At 40.3% G+C, this 23,663-nt stretch overlaps 2 protein-coding genes across 6 annotated transcripts in view; one reads left to right on the top strand and one right to left on the bottom strand.

The window, feature by feature from the left end:
• Positions 1 to 23,287, bottom strand: part of ANKRD27 (ankyrin repeat domain 27) — a gene marked incomplete at its 5' end in the record, with an annotated part of 55,268 nt that extends 31,981 nt beyond the window's left edge. For 2 of the 5 annotated variants that reach the window (XR_014571277.1, XM_083795000.1), the window contains 3 exons: positions 686 to 796; positions 3,034 to 3,164; positions 12,654 to 13,053. Coding sequence is in view for 4 of the 5 variants with exons in the window: in XM_083795000.1 (XP_083651126.1) it covers positions 686 to 796; positions 3,034 to 3,164; positions 12,654 to 13,053 (642 nt within the window). Of the gene's footprint in view, positions 1 to 685; positions 797 to 3,033; positions 3,165 to 10,646; positions 12,220 to 12,653; positions 13,054 to 19,773; positions 19,841 to 22,745 lie in introns of those variants that run through there. The other 3 variants (XM_083795001.1, XM_083795002.1, XM_083795003.1) reach the window with 3 other exon arrangements.
• Positions 13,122 to 15,372, top strand: RGS9BP (regulator of G protein signaling 9 binding protein; the record flags this gene model as incomplete). Its single annotated transcript, XM_083795022.1, has 1 exon — positions 13,122 to 15,372. One exon carries the CDS (start codon positions 13,122 to 13,124, stop codon positions 13,833 to 13,835), a length of 714 nt encoding a protein of 237 aa, XP_083651148.1. The 3' UTR covers positions 13,836 to 15,372.
• Positions 23,288 to 23,663: the final 376 nt, after the last annotated feature.

The raw sequence follows: 23,663 nt of genomic DNA, 5'->3' as shown, positions 1-23,663 counted from the left end.
ATCTTCTAAAGCAATTCTACTGTGAATATCTGCAGTAGGAGGATCTAGATGACTGCTTGCAAACCAATGCAATATCTCAGACTGTATTGCAAAAACGACAAGTTAAAAAATTCATCAAAAGCCTATGCAGTGCTAGCATTGGTTATCATGCCTTGCCTTTAGAATAAATTTCTACTCTATTTATTGAATTAATTAATCAGGCCTCAGATACAACTCAATACCATCCAAATTGTCTTAAGCATTGGTGAGCTTGAATCCGCATACAATATAGGCAAGCTACTATTTGCCTGAAAGCTAAAGATGTAGTTAACTAAGTGATAACAGCCCTTCTGCCTTGCAATAAAATTCCTAACAGCCACAAGTGGGGATGACCCATTTTGTTCACAAAGATAGAATAGCTAAAAAAACCACAGACAAGCTTGACAAAGTAATAAGCTGAAAATGAGAGGCAGCAACACCATCTAAACAGGACAACTATTCTTGTATACGTGCCAAAACTCAGCTTTTGCTAGAAAGCAATATAACCCTTAGAACCGGCTTAGATGGGCAACGTACTTCTTTTGCAAGTTAGCTATAACTCCTCACTAGCTCCTGTAACCATTAGTTCACACTGTCAGTCACCAACTGCAGCGAATCATTTACTGGAGTGTCCCCAAGCCACATTCAGATATCAAAACAGAACTACCTTTCCATTTAAGGTCTGAAAATTTTCCTCTAGTGGCTTCAAAACATAGGATTCAAACTGGCAGGTAGAAATACTGTTGCTTGAAAGGCTTCCTTTGCATGGAACTAATACCTGGAAAAAAACCAAACACACAACTCAGAGACAAATGCAATACATCACCAGCTAAACCCTGACTGCTTTTGCCTTTTGTACTCCTTTAGAGGCACGCAGTTAAATCTGGCTTATACATATTTACCAGCAAGTGTGGCAACTGACAGCTGTTTTCAGTTTGTTTTTTTTTTAATAAAAAGGAAAAGCCATTCTTAGACATATAGCTAACTACAGTTTAATTTTGTGACTTATCTGAATGACAACAGATGGAACTGAAGCAAACAATAGTGAGGAGATGAAATCCCATATAAGTTACCTGCACCAGTCATCTGAATGATCTGAACATGGCAGCTAGTAAAATTGCAATATATTTTCAAACTAAAAGGAAATCCTATCTGAATGAAGAATAAACCTAAGTTAAAAATCAACTTGGGTCTACTGTAACTAAAAGATTGGCAGATGGACACATTCTTAATTAGTAAGCAAGACACATTTTAACATTTGCATACACTACACAAGTCTAGTTTTCAACCTGAACAACCTGTTGGTACTGCCAATTTATTTCTTAGTGATACTCCAGGCATAACCAGATCAGAACTAGACTGTTTTGATACACAAAACAGAGCAAAAGGATACTGAAAACTTCATTCCTTTTTGAAAGTTTGTCCTTTTTGTCACATTAACCTTTAGCGTGACTAAATCGTAACTTAACATGCACATCTGATTTAATACAGTAACAGGCATTTATCTATAATAGAGCCTGCCCGAACTCACCGTTTGTCTATTGAGGTAACCAAAATAACTACCAGTAGCTGGCAAATAACGTCATCTTAAGCATCTTGACTTCAGTACAAAATCTACATTCCTATTATTAACCCAATCAGTCTTAGAATTTTCTTTTAATCATATTATTCTCCACTCAGACTAAATTTTTTCAATCAGAGGAACTTAAGTACTTTGGAGTATAGCAATGGATCGGCACTTTCTAATTACAGGAAAGTATAATGCAATTAGAAAAAAAAAGTGAAGGAAGCATGAAGTCAGTACTCTAACAGAAGAGTGGTGTTCCCTTCAATACAAGGTACACATTATACACGCTGAAAAGATCTCTCATTGGTAAGGAACATGAAGCAAATGTTCCGAGTTCTTCCTGTACTTAGAAACTTCCAGAAATGGTGCCTTCAAGACAATTCTACTCCTAAAATAAGATTTTTTTTCTTCAGAAATGACAATGACTCAATACAAAAACTTTTATCCTAGCAATGTAAAGCAATGCCATTATCAGTACCAGAATCACCAGCGTAAGAGGTCAGACTTGAGAACAGAGACTATTTTTAAATATTAATTGCACATTGAGTTCTGCAAATATTTGACAGATTCTTGCGTTAACAAGCTAAGTGCTCAACCATTCATTGTTCACGTTCTCCTGTATTCTTCTTAACCTATACAAATCACTATATATTCAGTTTTAGTAAGCACGTATTTAGAAATATGCTTGTTGTTCTACATATGAACACTGCAATAGCCATACCCACTAAGAGCTAGCAAGTTCATACAAACCTGCAGTAGAGTTAATACAAAGAATTAAGGATAAGATTAGGATAAGGATGTCAAGGATATTTGATAACAGCATACAGATAAGACCAGTGAACAGATTTTAGCATTTCTGCTAACCTGTACCACCTTGGTAATAAAAATTGAAAGAGCCCTACCCAATTAAGGTTTAAATTTATAATCTAGTAGCAATAAAATGGGTTATTTGGAATATATATGTATATATTATATATATATATGTATATATTCCAAATATATATAAAAAATATATATTCCATTTGGAATGGGTTATTTGGATCAAGACTTACTGTAGAATATTCAAATCAAACTTCTTAAAGGACTGGATTTTTTTTTTATTCCAGTTCAGTTTGTTAACTTTGTTTTGCTATGTAAAATGCTGTCAGAAACAAGTGATTGTCTGTCCACCAACAATTTCGGGAGGTCAGTCCTACCTTAAGCTTTACAAGCAAGTAGAAGAACACACAACTCTGTTCATACCAAAGAAAAATAGTTTTGTGTGAAGTTTAGAAAGAGCACACACTTCCATCTTTTACTACCATGCATTTATTGAGAGGTCCATGTTAGCAGATAAGCATGTAGTTAGCAGGTAGGCTTGCACTGATCATTATGAGTCTTAGGAGACATGATCTAAATACATATCACTACTAGTTATTAAGCAACTTTTAAATACACTGTATACTTACAATACCACGGAGTTCTGCAACTTTGGTACAGAGATCAGGACGGCGCTTCTGAATGGCCAAATAAAAGGGATTTTTCAAGATATCTTCATCATACATAGCCATATGGACTTCAGATATTCCAAGGAGATTTTCTTAAAAAAAAGCCATATAAAGAATGGTTAATATATCATACATGGTATCTGTGAAAGTACAATATAGGGAAATACCACAGAAACAGTTTGATTCCTTGTCCAAAGAGAAAAAGCAGTTTCAGGTCTTAATATGAACTGTGAATGGCATGCTTAACATGAATGTAAATACAGTCACACAAAAGTTATTAGGAAAGAAGTTTTCACAAAACTTTTTTTTCCACAAAAGTTTCCTTTACACAGCTATCCTTATAATGTTTCCTTACCCCTTTCAGGTGTTAAAAGTCTAACAGCATATATGTTTAGACAAAGCTTACGGAAGAAGTTTAGATCTACTTTATTACCACTTTGACACACTAGGTAACTTGTACTGCTAATTTCTAAAACAACCCAGAAGAGATGAATTGACTGCTCCTTTGCAGCAGATTAGACTGCATCACAAGACATTGATGCTTCCACAATATGCTCATTTCAGTCTTAAGACTTATCTATGTAACAATTACTGACTCACACAGATCAATGAGACAACCAGACAGTGTAACAGGAATCTGTGTAAAATAATCCTCAACTTTCCAGGGGAACTTATAGGAAAGAAGTACAACAAGAAGATATGAATATCCAAGTCATAATTTAAAAGACACCACGAAATTCAATGTTTGTGGGCAATTCCACTCCCATGGAAAAGGTCTAAACAATCTGAAGTCAGTCTGACACAAAATCTGGCAAAACAGTGAGCAAAAGTGCCTGGAGACAGAAAATCGAATCTCTAGGCACTGGAAGAGCTACCACTAGGTGAGCCACAGGACAAAGATGACTTCTGGAGGCACTGAACCCTTTGTTTACTTCCTCCATTTTAATTCTCAATAAAAACTATGTCCTAGACACAAGGGCAAGAAAAATCCTAATAGGACCTTTCTGAACTAACTTCAAAATTATTTTATTCTAAAGAATGGAGATTAACAGGCTTACAAGTGCTTAAGTAGTCTGTCTTATACGTTTCCCCCTGGAGTCAAGGAACAGAAATTGGATGACTTCCTCCTGCAAGTTCACCTGTATGTCCCAGGAATAGGTGAGAAGAGCAAGAGAACTTCAGTTTGAGCAGGTCATCCTTAGACAACTAGTATTTTCTTGTTTTCTTCAACAGTGTTATAATTCACACATTACTTGCTCAGTGTGAACTTCTAATGCTTATTCTGTTGTGTTCATAATATTGACCACCTCATGCTGCACCGGTACCAAAACCACATCCTTCTCCATAGATCAGGAAAGAGACACAAAAACATTGCATGGCAGTTTAATAGGGCAGGAAAAAAAATACACCCAATCCCACAGATTTTTAGATAGTCTTTCAGTTTCAGCTATGCTGCTACCTCATCCACAGTCTGTTAACTGATCTACATATAGTCTGAAGCTTCCTTATAATTAGGCACAAGGAGAACTTAACACAAACATGATCAGATAAGCCTGCAGGCAATTTCCACTATGAAGTTATCAGCAGTTACTTACAGCCTGGATAACCTCAGCATGAACCACTGAAGTTTGGCAGTGGCAGACAACTGCCTCAAGCAGAGTTTTCCTGTGAAGTTCTAAACAAAATAGTTCATCCACTTTCAAACAATGACAACATTAAGAGCTTCTGTGAAAGAATATTAAGTTAGCAGTCCCAAAACTGTTTTGGAACACAGCTTTGAAGTTTACTTAGAGGATGGGAGAGAAAAGGATTATCCATTGAAACCTTCAGAAGACTAGCCAAGTTCAGCAAGTAAAAGACATCCAGTCCTGTAAAAGTACAGCTTCACACAAGGTCTGTCCTATTGCAGTCCATGGGTCAACAGTATTATCAGTAGCGATTTCACAGCTGATTGCTGTAAACACTTCCCATCAGGCAGATGCAATGCAAGGTCCTAGGCCAGCAGTGTGGGAAGGAAGAGAGGCAATGCAGAGCAGCAGCAGGTCTGCTGCAGGAACATCTCAGCACTGATACTCCACAGGTGTGTGATAAGACAGACTTCACTAAGCAGTACTTATCAGCTACAGAAAACATTTCTCTGAACAACAGGCTAGGCAACAGACCATACATGACTGCAGCTTGGAGTCCAAACATGAATCATCATCAACTTCTTACAAACAAGTTGAACACTGCAGAGGGCTGTATGAACACATGTGCAGCCCATAAAATAGTCTGCTGTGACAAGACTTCGGAATCCTGTGCTCTTTTTTGGGTGCTACACTTCAGGGAAGATTGAACTGACTGAAGAATCTTAAGCAAGAAAGGCAAGATGCCTGGGAAGCAGGATCTGAGACATGTTCCTTATGGTGAAGAAACTGCATGAAATAGGTAAAAAAAAAATCCCCAGATGCACCAAGGTCTCAGTAAAGAGCTTTTTTTTTTCCCCGTATCCGCAGATAAGAGTTTTTTTTTTTTTTTAACATATCTGCAGGCCTTAGCTTAAGTAAAGAGACTCAGATTACAAATCAGGAACACCTTTCAAAAGAAGATAAACATGTTTTAGATTGCTTAGCAAAGCTATCAAGCCTCTGATATGGTAAATCTTTAAGAACCTGTTAGACAAACCTCTACGAAAGGTGATATGGATATAGTGAGGCTAGGAGGCTGGATTATATGATCTCTCAAGCTTTCATTAACATAGTTAGTCCACTAACACATCTTCACCTGCCTTTACTGGTGAATTCGTGTTCAGTATCTGGTCAAGTGGTAGATGAGACTGCCAAGACCTTCTACACACAACAATGTGGGAGAAGATGATTTGGATGCCATGCACTGGGAAGCAGAGGAGATAACATAAGAGCACACTGACACAAAAAGGCAGCTGAGCATCAGACTGCAGAGGCAAAACTGCACAAGTGCTTCCAATTGCAGTAGCTATATTGCCAGCTTTTCAGCTTAATGAATCTAAGTCCAAGGAGTTCTTCCCATAGCAGAGAAGAGGAAAGAGGAACACATCCTTTAAACTTCCCTTATCTAGAAACCTGTACCTCATTATCAAAAAAAGCAAGAAGCTTTGTCTAAGAAGAAATTAAGAACAACATTTAACACCTTGGCAAAACAGGTGGAAGAGATGTATTGAGGGGTAGGGAAACTCCCAGAGAAAACCTTGCTCTTATGAAACTTATTATTTGATTCACACAGCTCTTAAGTCATCACTTGCACCTGAAAAAAATGAGACTAGAGTCTTCAACTTAAGAGACTTGAACTGTTTCAGTTCACAGACCACCACAGTAATTTTGAAACAATCTTCAGTTCTGGTTCATGAGTTACCACATATAAGCAGTTTTAAAACACTCAGTGGTAGACATTTCTTTCACTACACAACTATTGAACGACTGTGTTGAATGATAGAGCTTGAGAGCTCCAAAAAGAAGTCAAGTCACAAGAAACTGCATTGAAACGTTCAATTCTGGCATTTTAGCTACAGTAATGCAACTAAGATGCCATCAGCATGCCATAACCCCAATAAAGGAGCTTATCTCTTAGTTCATCCAAGCGTTTGTCACTCAGCTTGAGCAGAGGCAGACTTTGAAGACTCAACTACTAGCTGAACACGTGAAGCTGCACACAGCAGCAAGTAACTACCGGTAAACAAACAAGTACTGATTTAAGAATCACTTCTGAATATCCCTCTCTTAGTGCTTCATCTGCTCAGTGCTACATTAGTGGATGGCTATATTATATGATTATAGCGTGGGTATGCAAAAGGAAAGATAAAGTGCTCATTAGCTTGAACAGCTAAGTTGCTATATTCACCTCAACCTCCTCTTCACCTATCCACAGCATTCTTGATGGAGAGGCAGAAATGGGGATGTATAAGCTGTGTACAATATAAGTAATTAGAGCAAAGTCAAGTCCTTTATGCTACACTTCAATAGATTAAGTCCACAGAATCAGAAGAATACATTAGATTCCCCAAATATTGGCTCAAGCATTTTTGAGATTAAGTCAATTTCTTTCCACCTCAGAAGTTAAGTGCATCTGAATACACCAGCTAATGCGTTGCAGTAATTCTAGGAATACATTAGAACACTCCATTGAGAATTTGTTGGCAGAACACAACATCCAACTTCAATCTAATTTCACTGAAGTGGCAGGTGGTGGACTTACTCCTCTAGCTGCACCTTGGACAGCTTTAGACTTACTAACATTAAGAGGGCAGAAAAAAGCACAAAACCATATATAAATTATCAGAACTGTTTAATGCTTAAGTGAAAGTCCATTAAAAATTGTCAGAAGCCATACACACTAAGTTTCTTAAATTCTATCATGCTGAGCTGTAAAGCAATACACAAGTACTAATCTCAGAATGTTTAAATGGAATCACTTAAATGTGAGGCTTCATGCCCGTAAACACAAAAAAAACCCTCAAAGTGCTAGAAGAATAGAAGCTAGCTGATCAGAGAATCCATTGGGCATTATGTTACTCTCTAAAAAAAGCATAACCTTAGAACAGCCAAATCCTTTATAGGTTAAGAACAGACTGATAATTCTAACGACATGTATGTTGATTTTGTTTATTTGTTTGTTGTTGTTTTTAACTTTAGCTATTCTTTGTGCTATACACCATGGAATCCAAGCATGTCACTTTTTCCCGAAAGACTGGAAACAAAGTCTTACAACCTTTGGTACTGAAAGCAATGAGCAAGACTTAACTATGAAAGTTTATTTTCTCACTGATGATTTTTCCTTTAGAGATGCTCAAGTCAGGTACATTTACAGACCTACCAGTCTTCAGATCCTTTTAAGAAGCATTTTGAAATAGACAGTCATTAATGTAGATGTCACTGCATTTACTTGACAGCTACATTACATCCACATCCTACAAGTGATATATGACTATTTACTCAGTTCTTAAGTACATCTTCTGAATATTCTGCTATACCATTAAGGACCTAAAACACACTACAGAGAAAATACCTTTAACACAATCAAGGATTCTGTATAGAAACACTTCGGATTCGGTGTTGAACAGCACAAGGCTGTGTTTGGCTTGTTCATTTCACATATTGACATCAATTCCATCTTGGCTTGCAGGCTCTACAGCAGTAACAACTATAGAATAAACCAATAACTAGAATACCATTCAGTGAAAGGCTCAGAAGAATGAAAAAAATCAGAACAAGCAATAATTTATTATTCAGCTATGAGATGTTCAGCTCAGAGTAGCTAATCATTATACAGAGACACCTCTGATAAAGTTCGTATTTATTTACCATATTAGCAAGCCCCAGAGCTCTGTAGAAAGAAACCCAGAGGAAGCAATTGTTGCCCAGTTCTAAATTATTTTTTAACAGAATTGCTTTTCCCCAAAAAACTTTAAAAGCACCTTTTGTTAGCAGGAACATCTTAAAGCACTCTGCAAGCAGACAGGAATTTAACCATGGAATTTAACTAGTCTCAGTCCAAATAAAACACTAGTTACCATTTTAGCTACTGTTTTACCTGCAGTGTTACTCCTCAGATTTACACTACTTGAAGGCAAAGGTTACAGTCCGGACTTTGAGACCTCAAATCAGCATTTGCATCAAGGAAGAAAAACAAAAGATCTTTTCAGTTTCCAGACACACAAGAAAGCCCACTCCCTCCTCTAAGGGAATAACACTGAGCATCTTACAAAATACAGCTCTAAGACACGTTCTGATGCACCCACCTCACTACCAGGGCCAGTTAGAGAGGAAACAACCTACTTCTACCCCTTTACGTTCAGCTGCAGCTTATAGAGATTTCTGTGAAAGCGAGTTAAGTCAGAACACCACCTCTGAATTATCAGACTATGGAGCGGTGAATTTGCATTAGTCAGCTTAAAGCTTCCTAAAAACCAGGGAAAAACTAAGTTTTGTTATGCCAGACTGAGTGTGACAGTGATGCAGCAGGTTCTGGGAAGGAGGGGCAATGTTATTCCAGGAAGGTGCTCCTTTCTCTCAGCATCTCCCCTGCAGTCACATTTTTCTTCAAGTGAAAGGTAAAACATCTCCAGTTCCCAGCACCAGCTCTTTATTTTATTTTTGTCTCTGCCCACCCCTCCGCATGCAGACACCACTTCCCTTTTTAGGGTCTAGGAGCTCCATCTCCCCTACCACTTCTGCTACGGCTGCCCCCATGCTCTCACACAGGCCTCCCACAACACTACAGCATCCATCAGCAGCAGGGCAGCACCATGCAAGCAGGTTTCTTTCAGTTCTTCACGCTGCTTTTCATTATGAATCCCCCTCCTGTAACCTAAAACAGAGCTCATTCTTTAAAAAAAAAAAAAGTTCACCCTTTCAATTTTAACAGTGTATTTGCACTATAGCTTGATGTGGAAACCTTATTTGCCTCAGACTTGAGGCCAAAGAACACATGGACTTGACTCTTAAGTCACCTATTTCTTTCCTCCAGGGAACCTGTTTTATGAGCACCTCATCCTTCAACAGGCGAGCTTTTAACCAGCCACCTACCCTGACTTTGGAGATCACCTTTCTCAGTGTTAGTCAAGTATTAAGGAACAAGCTGCATTCCCCACAACAGAATAGTCCAGATTCTCAGTTCTTAATTCTGGCAGGTTTAAAAATATATTAGAATAGCTACAAGTCCGCCACCCATATCCATTCTCTGGCTTATCATTACTAAAGCTGCATTTAAGTCTCAAATAGGGAAGCCTGAGCTATTCACAAACAAGCTGTGGAAAAAGAATGCAGAAAATGCTGACCAGTGAGACACAAACATTAAAACTAATATGTTTACAGGAAAAACATTAACAAAAGGTACAAAGTTCCCAAAACATTATCAAATATGGATGCTTCTTCCGAGTATTAGTGAAATGTATTTACCTCCTCAGGCTTGCAGAGGTATCAGCACACACATTTATCTGGGGGACACCTGGATGGACCACACAAACGCAAGCTGAGATGAAATATGAGGATAAGCAGTATTTTACTTAGACCAGTTATTTTGATCCTTTAGTTCCTGAGGCAAGACAGGGGTAGACTTCCCCAGCCTGCGTACTGGGGCCTGAACACTGAACATACAGGGATGCGGGGCACAGTTGTTTATGCTGTTTCTTGACTGCAGAATTACAGACCACCACTGTTGACAGCATATCATATACTGTTCATATTTAATGAATTTAATCAATTTTGTGCACTTCTCAATAGGAAAACCAAGTTGCTGCAGGCCGGCACTAGTCTTACCTCATCACTGCTAGAAGCTTAGAGGAAAAAAAGCAGACCATTACTAGACACTTTACTGGCAAAATGCTTAAAAGAAAACAAGTCAAAGGAAAGCTGAAGGAAACTGCATAGTGTTACCAGACACACAACCAGATTCATTTTCACTGTATCCAATTCTTATTTTCTTTCCTCATCTCACAATGGCTTTCGCTTTCAACTTTCTCATACCACAGCACAACTGAATTCAGTTTGTGAGCTTATTCCAAAAACAACACCATCAGACAAAGTTTATGAGCCATTTAAACAAAACAGACTTGTATTTACCTAAAATACTGCTTAAGTCTATTACAGCGACGATATAGGATTAAACAAGTAGTAGTGTTCAAGATGCACCACAGAAGACTTCGCAAATATTTAAGAGTACTGGAACAGGAAGAATATGGTCATCATCATCTGCTGCAAGGAAGCCTTTCCACAGAACCAGCAAATACATTTCTGTTCCTACTCATTATGCTGCTCCTAATAGTTTTTCCAGGACAATACTTCACCTAGTCAGCACATTGTATCAAAGTGGTAACAAGGTCTAGATTTTCTTAACATCATGCCTGATGAACTACAGCTTGAATTTTAGGAGTTTCCACAATCTACCTGAACTGGATAAATGCATACAGCTACACTTAATTTAGAACTAATCTAAAGAACAGCCTCTTTCTTCCCACCTAATACTCCTAAAGATGTATTGAGGCATTATCTGATACAGATAAAACCCAAAGGTGCCAGCAATTCTAAGTAGTCACATGTGGCTGAAATAACATCCCCTCTCCTTCTCAGATACTTTCAGAGAAACTGAGCTCCAAGATCCTTGTGTGCCACAACGAATAGCAGGTTCAGTGAGGTGTAGCAGACTTTGAATGCAGCTACTACACACACAAATGCATTCTTTAGTTAGGACTAAATTTAACACAAGTCACACAGGACTCCAGATTCAAAGCTAGAGCTAATCCTTCTTCCACCCGACAATAATTAAGCAATTACAAGACGTCACTTACAAGGTCAAAATTATCTTGTGTTTCTTCATTCCAGCAAGGAGCCAGACATTATTGATTCATCACTTTTTGACTATCAACGCACAAGTTGGCAGAGAGCTGCTCAGCACACTCCGTAGTAACTTGGCAGCCTGCCATGGAAGTTAAAAGGTAGCTTCTTCCACAAGTGGCAAGCTTGCAGCAGAAGCTACCTGACTTGTAACTAGGTACAAAATTAAGGCAGAACAAAAAGTCAGTGGAGCAAGCGACTGACTTCCAAAACTACTGAGATCCAGAAGAGGGAGCGCAGTCTGGACAGACTCTCCAGACCAGGCTCAGCACCTGAAAGCTGCTTTGTCTGGAGCCTGCTCCTCACAGCCAACTATCTTGCCTACAGCACGCACCACACCGTGGCAGCAGCACGATAAGGGAGTGGGTCACACTCCCCCTTCTTGTGGAAGTATGTTCTCACATCTTTTAAGTTACTATCACATCAGAAAACCATTCTGTTAGCCACAAACATCAAGGCACATGTAGTAGCACATGTTATGACAAGTAATTTCTCCAGAAGTCTGCTTTGGCAAAAGCACATCACAGGTAATAAAGACAACATAACTTTGCTCTGCAGTGCTCAACACAGTTTTATCTGTTTTTCTAGAAGGCTCAGATGTACAATAAACACACAAGTCAAGAGCTCACTGCTCTTTGTAGTAACGATTTCAACATATGTGCAAGGGCAGTCTGTGAAATATCATTCACTGGCAAGAAACTTCAGTGTTTTCTGCCCCTTCTGACATACGAAGATTTGACTCCAGCTATCTACAGCAGTTCTGGACTGCATACTCACACTTCCTATCGGCCTTCTTAAAAAAACACAAACAGAAGAGGCGAGAACAACGCAAACCTTTTTCCCCAAGCACCTGAGACACTTGGGCATACCCAAAGTGCGCACCACGAAGCAGGGCAGGAACCGGGGAGCGCACATAGCACACAACCACCGCCCGCACCAGGGCTAACCCCACTTCAGCAGCGCCCTGTGAACCTGGGGGCGGCGGGAGGACCGTGGTCACACACTGGGGCCCTGGGGCACGGGCACAGCGCTCCGCCGCCGCCTCTCCCTCCTGAGGGAGGAGGCTCCGGCCCCCGAGCAGGCCGCGGCGGAGGCCGCCGCGCCCCCCGGCCGCAGGGCGACTCGCAGGCCGCTCCTGGAGCGGCGGGGCCACCTCACCAACAACCCAGCCTCGGTGCGCCACCGCCGTCGGCCGCCCCCCTCCCCCGGCCGCTGCGCGCCTCAGCCGAGCCCTACCGGGATCCAGGGCGGGCCGGGCCCGGCGCCGCACGAAGCCAACGGCCGGGCGGCGGCGGGGAGCGAGCGAGGAAGCGGGCGGGCGGGCGGGCGGCCGTGGGATCGGAGCCTGCGGAGGCGGAGTCTGCGAGGGCTTATAGGGCCGGGCCCGGCGGGCTACGGGCGTTCCCAGCGCGGCGCCATGTGACGGGACAGCCGGCGGTCGTCCTCCGGAGCTTTGGCTTTTCTTTTCCGAGGCGGGATGAGGCAGCCCGGTCCCTCCGCACGCCGGCGGTAGCGGGCAGGGAGGGATGCTGCCCGCACCCCCGGCTCCTGGAGGCGCCTGAGGAGCCGCAAGGGGACCCGGAGGAGGGTGAGAGGGTGTCGAGCGCCCGCCCGACCCGGAGCCGCCCCTCGCCATGCCTGGTAGTGCCGGGCTGCGGCAGCTGCCTGGTCCCGGTCCCGGCAGCGGCTGAGGACGGCGGAGCCATGGTGAAGGAGGAGTGCAAGGCGCTGCTGGACGCGCTCAGTAAGGTGACCGCCTGCTACCGGCACATGGTGCTGACCATCGGCGGCACCTCAGACTCGCAGAACCTGCGCGAAGAGCTCAAGAAAACCCGGCAGAAAGCCCAGGAGCTGGCAGTGGCCAACAGGAACAAGCTGACCGCGGTCCTGAAGGACAAAAGCGTAAGTAAAGAGGACAAAGCCGAGTTCGAGAGGCTATGGGTGATTTTCTCCACGTGCCTAGAGATCCTGGAGATTGACATGAGAAGAGCCCTGGAACTGGGCCACGAGTTCCCGCTGAACGTCCCCAAAAAGCACCTGATCCAGACGGGCATGAGCGGGGGAACCTCTGGCGTGGCCGCCAGGGCGATGAGCATCCAGAACATGAAATACGAGGCTGAGCACAATATAGACGTGGTAGATTTGAAAGACCTAGAAAATGAAATCAACCAGGTAGGAGAAATGATGTACGAGATGGAAATGAAGGTCAATGTCCCCCAGTGGACGGTAGAGGCTAAGCAAGACCCTGGGGCTGAACTCAAATCCACCATCAGCATGGGCGCATCTTCTATTGGCATGATCTCTGTGGAGGAAAATAAATCCTTCTGCGATATCAGCAAAGTTCTAGCTGGGATTATTTTCTCCGCTGTCCTCATTATCGCCATTGTCCTGGCAGTGTGCGTGGTAAAACTCTCTTAGGCTGGTGCGGGCTCTGAAAAGCAGCCCCCATGGCTGCCTGTGAAGCGCTTCATGCCTTGCGTTTCTTCTCAAAACAGGTCGCCCGGGTGAGCTGAGAATTGAAACCTAGCACTTGAAAAAATAAAGGAAAACTTTTCCCTCTCAAAATCCTAAAATGCACAGTTTCTTTCTGCGTGCTTTTTGAAGAAAACAGATGTAAATCAGCCTGCAAATAGGATGTGTTTGTTTGTTGGACTTGTAACAGTTAACTATGAAGTATCAGGGTATTAACACTACTGGCTGTAACAGGGATTTGTCTGCTATTAATAGATCATGATTCTCAGAAACCTGTATTTTTTGTTCTCGAATAGGCTCTGCTGTTTGCTGCTGCTCACTGTTTACAGTATTTGGGAGTAACACAAATTTGGAGGCTAACGAAGTGAATAGAATGCACTGAGATTTTTTTCATCAAATACACAAGATATTATTTCAGTGGAGGAAAGGGGAAGGATGAAAACCCCAATAAAAGAATGTAAGTGTCTATTCTAGATAAGTTAATGATTAGGGAAAGGGGAGGCGAGGAGCAGGACTGAGAAAACAAGCAATGTTCAGCAAATACTGATGGTAGATTTAGACTGCATTGTACAGAACCCAGTTACGTGGGTTGGCACAGCGCACACTAATGACTAATGGCTTTCCACATCCAGATTGGAAAAAGGCAGAGTTGCATGTTTGGAAAAATACTAGCAAGCCTCATGGTTCTATTCCATGTTTATCACGATCTTCCCCTGCAGAAAGGCTGATTCTTGCCACTGGTTCAGATTCTTTCTGTAGAAGGAAACTGTCTGAACATCACAGTTAACTATGAGGACAGAAGCAGTGAATCCACCCAAAACAGATGCAATAATTTTTGAAAGTAGTCTGGCAAACAAAAATGATGTAGAGTTAAGGCAGACCTTTCTAATTGTCCCAAAAGAGATTATCTCTTACATTGATGGGAAGGGATTTTTCCCTTTATATGTACAGTCACATTTCCAAAAAACCTCTGAGTTCTTTGCAGAAATACAGACAAAGCTAAAACAAAAAGTCTTGGTTTCATATTTCATTCATGTCTGATTAATCGTGTGGGAAAGAGGAAGTCTATAGGATTGGACCCATAACTGGTCCAATTTCATGCACTACAGTTTTGGAGGATAAATGCAAGAGCAGCAGAAAACTTTTCCAATGCTTACCTAAAAATTGTCAGTGATGAAATGTAGAACTGGGGAGACACTAACTTTGCAGAGAAGCTCTATTATTGTCTTGAAAAAAGACCCATGTGTTATGTTCCTTTATTATGTAACCTAAGGAGATTTGTTCTGTTCCTGTAAATACACAGTATCCATTCCAGACTCCACAGGCAAATAAAAGGACCTGATGACGTGGGGGCTTTAATAAGTAATTACTCTGCCGCACTGATTATTATGGACACATTATCAAAAAGTAACAATCAGATGTGTCTGGTGATGTTACTAGACAATAATCTGTAGGTTTGTTAAATAAAATTATGTTGTCAACACTTGTGGACAGCTGATCTTTTTGAGTTGAGAACTAACCAATTTTAAAAACTGCACCAGTTGATTCTTTAGAACTTAAGAGAACTGGATATGGGGAGAAAAGGCGAGTAACAAATTTGAATCTAGCCACTTGCAGGTGAGGACAAAGAATGTGAAATAGAGGCCTGAATTAAAGGCTAATGACTATCATTACTTTGAAGAATAATGTGAGTTTTGCACATTGATCCAGTCTAGACCCTGTTCTCGTGGAAATCCATGGTTTTGTAAAACTCCACATTTTTTTCTTATGTATTTCACTCATTCCATAGGATGTGTCTTGTAAATAGCTAACTTAGGTTCTTAGAGATCCCCAGCATCATTCTTACTAGGCAAGTCTGTTTCTATCAGTGCTACTGCTTTAGTCTGTCTGTTGATTTAAATGTCAAGATCTCCTTCACAATAATATTGAGTAAACATGTTTATGGAAAATAGAGCAAAAGCTGCAGGAGAATGTACAAATTTTGACTGCCACCACTAGTCACTAAGGATTCATGCGTATTTTCACTCTTTGCACTCTCCCGTTACTTAGTTTACATGCAGGTGGATCAGAAGTTGGACTTTATTCTGCACTTCTTGAAAAGTTCATGTTCCTTTTGGAATCAGATCATTTAACGACATTTCTGAAAATCCAAGTAATGGAAGTCTAGTTTCTGGTGGATAAGTAAATAGTAGCATCTACAGCATCCATTATCTTGTATTTTAGTATCCTAAAGTGGATATACTGTTTAAAAATGGTTATTTTTATAGAGTTGTGTTTAAGACTAGGTAATCTCATCTTCAAAAGCAAGACTCAGTGAGTTCAGAAGTTGTAAATTTTCAGTCCATGGCTTTTTGGGGTGGGGAGGATTTTGAATAATACAGGACCCAAAGACTTCATATAAGTAGCTTATAATTATGTAAGTTGTACTTCGAGTATGCACACGATTAATATTTAAAGGATTGAACCTTGAAAAAATATTGTATTTTCAAATCTTAAGACAAAGCTGACTGTGGATTTATTCATCATGAATTTGTTCCTAAAAATATGTATTATCTCACATTTCAGCCATGTGAAATTAAAAGATGAAGTAGAATTGTAACAGAGGATTGGCACCATCTAAGTGGATAGCATTCCTGCTATTAATCTACTATTAAAAAAAAAACCACTTGATACAAGTGTACGTTCAATGTGACAGGGTTCAGGCACTAGAGCACACAAAATCAAAACAATATGAAGCCACCACTGCTCAAAGATACTTATGTTTCTTTTAAATTAAGAAATAAAGAAATGTGCTAGATTCACAGCCTTAGATTTTTCCCCACTGGAATACAACTGGAAGGAGACTAGAAATGCTGTTTTTGTAAGTGAATAATGTGAAGTCAAACTTCAAAATATTCTATATTTAGATAGCATGATGAGAATACAGATACTCTGATGCTGAACAGTGAACAAGAATGATACTGCGTTTTCAATACAAAAGAAGACGCTGGTTGCTTAATTCGAATCTTATTCCACTTCGGTTCTTTTGTCCTTATTTATAGGATACATATGTTAACTTTGCTATATACTAAAATCTTATTGCTGACTTGAATTTCTTTTTTTTTTTGCCTGTGCATGGGTGGTATTTTCTACACTTTGAATAAAACTTGTTACTGTCACTATTTAACTTAAAATAAAGAACATTCTTGTAGCTTATTGGTTGGCTTGCAGCAGTAATTAAAACCAAACAAAAACTGAAATATTGACACAGCTTTTCAATTCATTCCTCTAAAGAAAAAGTTCCTATTTCAACCAAAGGGATCAAACTAATACACGAAGTCCTCATGTTAGAGTTTTCTTTAAATAAACACGCCCTTTTCACACACCCGCAGATGAACATATTAATATTTCTTAATTTATACTGTAGGGAAATCGGACATTTGAAAGTCAAAAAATCTCTGTCGTAAGAAACAGGTACACCAACATTCAGGATAACAGGCATGATGTTGTCTTAGGCACTGCCTGCTCAGTATTGTTGAGTAAAAGCAAGTTGGCTTTGGAAACTGAAAACTAGAGAACATACTAGGCTAGACTAACAGAGGTTCTTGTATTAGGATCCAAACTCTATCCTCGTTCATCCAGCAAAGCTTGCATTTGCTTTAACAGAAGATATACACAGTTGAAGGAGTGTGAAATTTGGTCCTGTGGTATTGATAGCAACAAAGATAACAGTCGTATCAAACTATCTGAACTGAGTCTGTTAAATGCAGCAATGTGTGATTTTATTCCAGGACTCCCAATCTATCAATCTAAGAAAATTGCACACAGTTTTTTAATTTGCTAACAAAGTGAACACAGAACCAAAATTAAAGTGTCAGTCCTCATGTTGCCTCAGCGGAATGTCACTTTAAACTTAACAGCTTTATGAATATGAAATAAAATTAGTTTCAAAATTCGTCACATAAGCATGTTTTTTTATGTGAATGTAGTTATTTAAAAACTGAGTAAACTGGTTGACGTCATTAGCTTTTGGATTCAAAATTAAACACATGCTTATAGTTTGCAGTCTGAAAGGATTGATTATGGGCTTTCCTTTTCATCTTATATAAGATTTCTGTTGTTTATGTATATTTTCCAGAAATACATTATATTTAAGTACTAATGGAACTCCTAGTAAACATATTTACCCTTCACAGATTTTCATTATGTAAAAAGTCATTCTGGAAGACCAGTGGATTATAGATCTCTAAGTGCTCTCTCTCAATGCGATTATGTAAGTCTTTTAATGCAGGAAGGAATCTGGACAAAATAGTAGTCTACACGTGAGCAGCATTTGCTGCATATGCTGTATGCATATGTAAGCATACAGTAAAAGTGGGATTAGAAAAGAGTGTCTTTCTCATATAAAATTATCCATATATGTTGAGGGAAGGACAAGGTAATGAAAAAAGATGGATGTATGCAAATAGTGTCTTCATTGTATGTTAGCTAAGTACGCTTTTTGTTAAATAGGACGTAACTGCATCAAAATATTAAGCTATGGCTTCTCTATAAGAAGGTAGTGTCTTAAATCTAGTGAGACCAAGAAAATGTAGTATCTCTAACTGGAAGTGGCTACCTGTTCTCTGATTAACTCAGTACAGAATAAGAGTAAAAATATTTTGATTACAGTATTTTGACTTCTTGTGATACAAGTTGGTATCAGTCCCAGTCCAAAGACAGCCCCTTTTATCACTGTTTCACGCTATTGGGATAAAGTGGTCGCAGAAGGCTGGATTCTGCCATCCATTCTGGCAGCTAGCTGTTGCAGTGTTGTGATGCAGTTGGAAATGCAACTTAATCAGCTACCACTGATTAAACCTTTAAGAAGGTGAAAAGTCACATGGCATTTAATCAATGTGAAGTCTCCTCTGCAATCTCCTATATACAGCCATGGACAAACATTGCATGCGGGAAACTGTGTGACTAGAAGCCGTGTAGGCAAATATAAATAAAATTACGGCATTTCTGAAATTCTGTGAACTGCAGAGGCTAGTTAGGAAAAGCAGTTATGTTGTTCTGTTCTAGTAATTCTGTCAGAAAATCTGCTTCCTGAGCCTCTACAGTGCTGTTTGGTTTTGTTTGTTTGGTTGGTTTTGATTGAATAGTGTGTTTTATTTATACTATTATTACATAACATTGTTTATCATACTACTAATAACATCTCCACCAAATTATACAAACAAATCCTCTAAAAGCTAGTTCAAATTCAAGTGCATGGTAAGGGAAGTCACAATCACAGAATAAACGCATGAGCTGTGCCTTTCACCTCCTTGGAACTTATTTTGGTCAGTTTTTCACGATATGTTAAGAACTTCAATGAAGTATATGATCAGGCAAGTCTGTGTCTTGCACACAAATGTTCAAAGAATATGTAACAGTCAAACTCATTGATGTGTCAGCATTAAGCAATTACAGAGCCTAAAACATGACTTTGAAAATCATGTTGTTGTTTTTGTTTTGTTGTTTTGTTTTTAATAAGAATAGTGCATAACATCATACAGTCATGTATAATTGTCTTAAGAAAAAATAATTATTTAAAAATTCAAATGCAATTCCTTTGTACAATCTTGAAGAACCCATATATATATAGCATAATCCTCGGGGGTGGAAAGAGCGAGAAAGATGGAAATGAGAAAAGGCAAAAGAAAATATTTAACTATTTATAACATATAATGTGACTGAGGAGTAGCTGACACACCAAACATGATACTCTCTTCGCAACTTAATCTAATATGCTAACTGCATGTGTAACTTTATATATAAATACACACTGGAGTTCTAGGTCTTAGAGGGAGTGGTCTGAATCATTACTTATACGTGCCATCACTACTCATCAGAAATTACATGTGCAAAGACTACTCACGTAATTAAAGGCTGCAGAATTAGAACGATAATTTCAGTTTTCACAAGAGATGTAATCCATTAAGCATCTGTTGGAAGTAAAACATTTCCAATTGTTAATACTATCTGTACCCTAGTTTTCTGATCTGTTTTGTTGGAAATTGTTTTGTCTGAAGGTAGCTATAAACTTCATAATGGTGCTATAATTACAAACCTGCATCTTCTAGATTTGATATTTATTCGTGTTTTGGACAAGACTTGGAAAAGTGTACAATGAATTCGTTATATTTTTTTTATATTATTTGGTAAGTCCACCTATTCAATCTATTACACAAGCTTAAACAATATACAAGTCTACTGTATTCCCTGCCTACATACTGCCCATAATGCAGGAAAGCCCAGCTGAACACAGAATGCCCCTGTGCTGGAATGCTTTTACTCCAGCAGTGACATAAACTAGTATCCTCATTTTAGGACTGGCATTCCTGATAATAGAGTATTTTTCTAGGTACAGTTGAGATGAGCTCTGCATTTCAACAGAATATGTTGAAGAAAGAAGTCATCCAAGTTGGAGATGAAAAGAAACATGCCTCATAGATAACCTTAAATCTAGTTTGGCTTTAGGACGTTTTCCATACTCCTTTAAGCTTTCTCCAGCAAGCTAAATATAGCTTTGAGAGAGGAGATGGATGCACATTCACAGCGCTTCGGTTTTGCCTTTCTTAGTAGGAAACCAGGAGGGGACAAAACATCCCTTTGCACCCTAGACTTTTGTTCAAGGAGTTTCTGGGCGTCAGTTGGTTCATCCTCAGAACTTCCTGCCACCCCCAGTCCTGATAACTGTGTCAAAGACTCATATGCTCATATACTTCTGGAACTTTGCTTGAGATGGTTTCAACTTTGTCATGAAAGAACATTGAACTACTTCTTCTAAGACAGTACTGAAAGGAAGATTAAAAATTGCCATCTATAGGGTGAATATGCTGACCCTTAGGCAAGGGATGTCACCCTGATTAGGGGGAGGAGGTACCTTACACACCCCAGGACTGTCTGGAAAAATGCAGCAACTGGAGTGGAGAATAATCCATGTGTCTTAACTCGCACTTGCACTTGGCTGTCTGGTCCCAAAGGACTGCTCCAGGTGCTGACAACAGCCATAAATAATGCTATAACCACACAACTATTTCTCTGCTGCAATCCTTGTATTTTATGTGTGTTTGAGGGTGCAAACAGCAGTGTGTATGCCAGCCACAATCTACATTTACCCCTCCATACAAGAATGCCTATGAAAGTAGATCTGCCAAATTTATTGCTGTATAGCAGTGAAGCTGGAGGAATTGTCCAGGATATTCCTGCTTGACATATGAGCGCTGGCAAGACTTTAGACTGCTCTGGGCTTAAAAAAAAAAAAAAAAAAAAAAAAAGATAAAAAATATCCTGTATAGAAACTAAACAACATAATCACTATTCTCTGGTATCAGATTTTCCTAGATGTTATTGTAAGGAATGGTCCAGCAATTCGTGCCACTAAGGGGTTTGAAGGGTTAACATTGAGGCCTGGGTTTAGGCGAGAAGAGAACAAAGGGATTTCTTCAGAGAAAAACTGCTGACTTTGCACGGACATGCAGCAACTTCTGACAGCCGGCCAAGAGACCACTAGATAAGGAGGAAGAATATGAGCCTCCCTGTCCGAGCGGCCCCCGAGAAACTAACAGAGACTGATAAGCAGGCTGCACCTGGGAGGACTTCGGATTCGGGAAACCAATTATAGTAACCCTGCCTCTTCTAGAAGTAGTAATGAATATGTATTAGCCTAGGAGCATAAAAACCAACCGCCTTACGTAACAGGTGTGCGTCCTGGTGGAGCAGAGACTCCCGGCGCACCCAGCGCTGTTTGCTTGCCTCTATTCGTTTAATAAATTGTAAACTTTGATTGTAATCCTATTTGGGACTCAGCCATTTATAACATTATGAAATACTCTCCCAGAGATATTATACATCACATTTTTGCCATAGCAAGACAGATTTGTTTATGTGGTGGTATTATGGTATTACAGCTGTTATAAATGAAGATACAACTCAATCTGAATTTAGTAATATTTATAAAAGGCAAGTAAACAGCGCTGGGTGTGCGAGGAGTCTACACTCTACCAACACGCACACACACCCGTCAAACTTTCTAAATATATAGAACATTGCTTTTACATATTCTTAAGAAACCCGAGTACGCCTATACATATGTACAATCAGAAAAGGTATCAACTGAATCATAAACATGGCAAAGTTTTCCGAATTCTGGCAAGTGTTTAACAAACAATCCTTTAAGTCTATTACTATTAATGTCCATAACTGGGGAGCATAGTTGGAGTTGGTAATCCTGGTTGAAGTGCTCCCATATCTTCCATGACTTCATTAATTTTTCTCAGATCATATAACAGTCTCCATTTTCCATTCCTTTTCTTGATTACAAACACCTGAGAGTTCCAGGGCTAGTCGTGCGAACAGTACGTCTCGCTTTAAGTTGTTAAGCAACTCGGCCTTTGGGCCTTGTGTATCCTATTCCTCCTGGATCGAAGGGAAACAGATCCGGCTCCTTTTCAGGGCCTATAGGGCCTGGATCAAAAGAACGTCCAGGTCACCAGGGGACGTAACAGCAAAGGCCTGCGATGGCAGTAGCGGCGGGAGGGCCGATGGTGTAGCAGAAGTATCGGTGGACAAGCCCGCAGGTCCCTCAGTATCTGGCAAACCACACGTTTCTGATTGTGGTCGCACATGGCTCTTTAAGGCCTCAGAGACTGCTCGACAGGTGCCGAGCAGGTCCCACCGCAACCTTGGCGTTTTTAGTAGCAGAGTCCCACACCTTGACCTCAATTTGGTCCCATGTTTCAGGATCATAAACTGTCTGAATGTTAATAAAGGGAATAAGCTGTAAGGTTACCAGGACAGTCTTTGTTTCTAATGACGTATGATTCCCCATAATGTGCAACTGCTTACCTTCGGCCAGCGAGGGGCAGTTGTGCGCGCGGGTCCGCTTCTCTCAGCTTGAGCTTCCTTCCAGCTCCCGTGCGCCTATTTCCAGCGACTTTCTATGCGAGCTTCTTTGAGCGGTTTGCTGAGTTTGGCCGAACCCATCTTCATTAGGCGATCAATGTCCCTGTTCCTGTCCTGGTCCCTGTTCTGTGAGCCTGTCCCTGTTCCTGTTGTTTATGTCCCTGTTTGTTTTTTTTTCATGTCCCTGTTCGTTTTCTTCAGGTCCCTGTTCGGGTGCCATTTGTGGCGTAACGATCATACGGACACCAGGGTTCTTTTAGGATCAGTAACTGCTACTACTTTGTTGATGACAGAACTTCATCATATCGTGTTCCGTCCAATATTGAGGACAGGCTCCCTTCTTATACTATTCGCCCCACAGCAGTACTTTCCCACTCACTCTTCATTGGTCAAACAACTTTGCCCGGCAACCAGCAAACACCCAGCAAGAACAGCAACCCGAGACGGCATGGCGTCTCCTGAATCACCCTTCTTTGTTCCCTCTAAACTCTTTACATTCCTGATGGCCTCGTCGTTAAGAGTCTGATGTTAACACCAACCATGGGGCTTGTCGACCCCCGTGGCCACACTCCCACATCTCCCCCTTCTTTATTAACATCAACCATCTTCTTGACACGAACTATTACTCCATATATCACACAGCTGATTTTAAAGTGGTGCTGTTCGTTATTGGTACAAGACTACTTTCTACTTAAAATGCCTTTATGTGGTAATTGTCTGACATAATGGACCTTAAATCTTTTTGATCAGCAGTCAAGCTCATCGGACATTAAATCTTGGAAAACCTCAATAGTTTATTAATATTTCACCATTAAAGCAGCTTTTAGACAAGGCACATTCCTAACAAGATGCATATTTAAC

The sequence above is a fragment of the Anser anser genome (genome assembly GCF_964211835.1).
Source record: "Anser anser genome assembly, chromosome: 11".
In the NCBI taxonomy this organism is placed as follows: Eukaryota; Metazoa; Chordata; class Aves; order Anseriformes; family Anatidae; genus Anser; species Anser anser.
The sequence above is the reverse complement of the archived record's forward strand: the minus strand, read 5'-3'. Positions and strand labels throughout refer to the sequence as shown.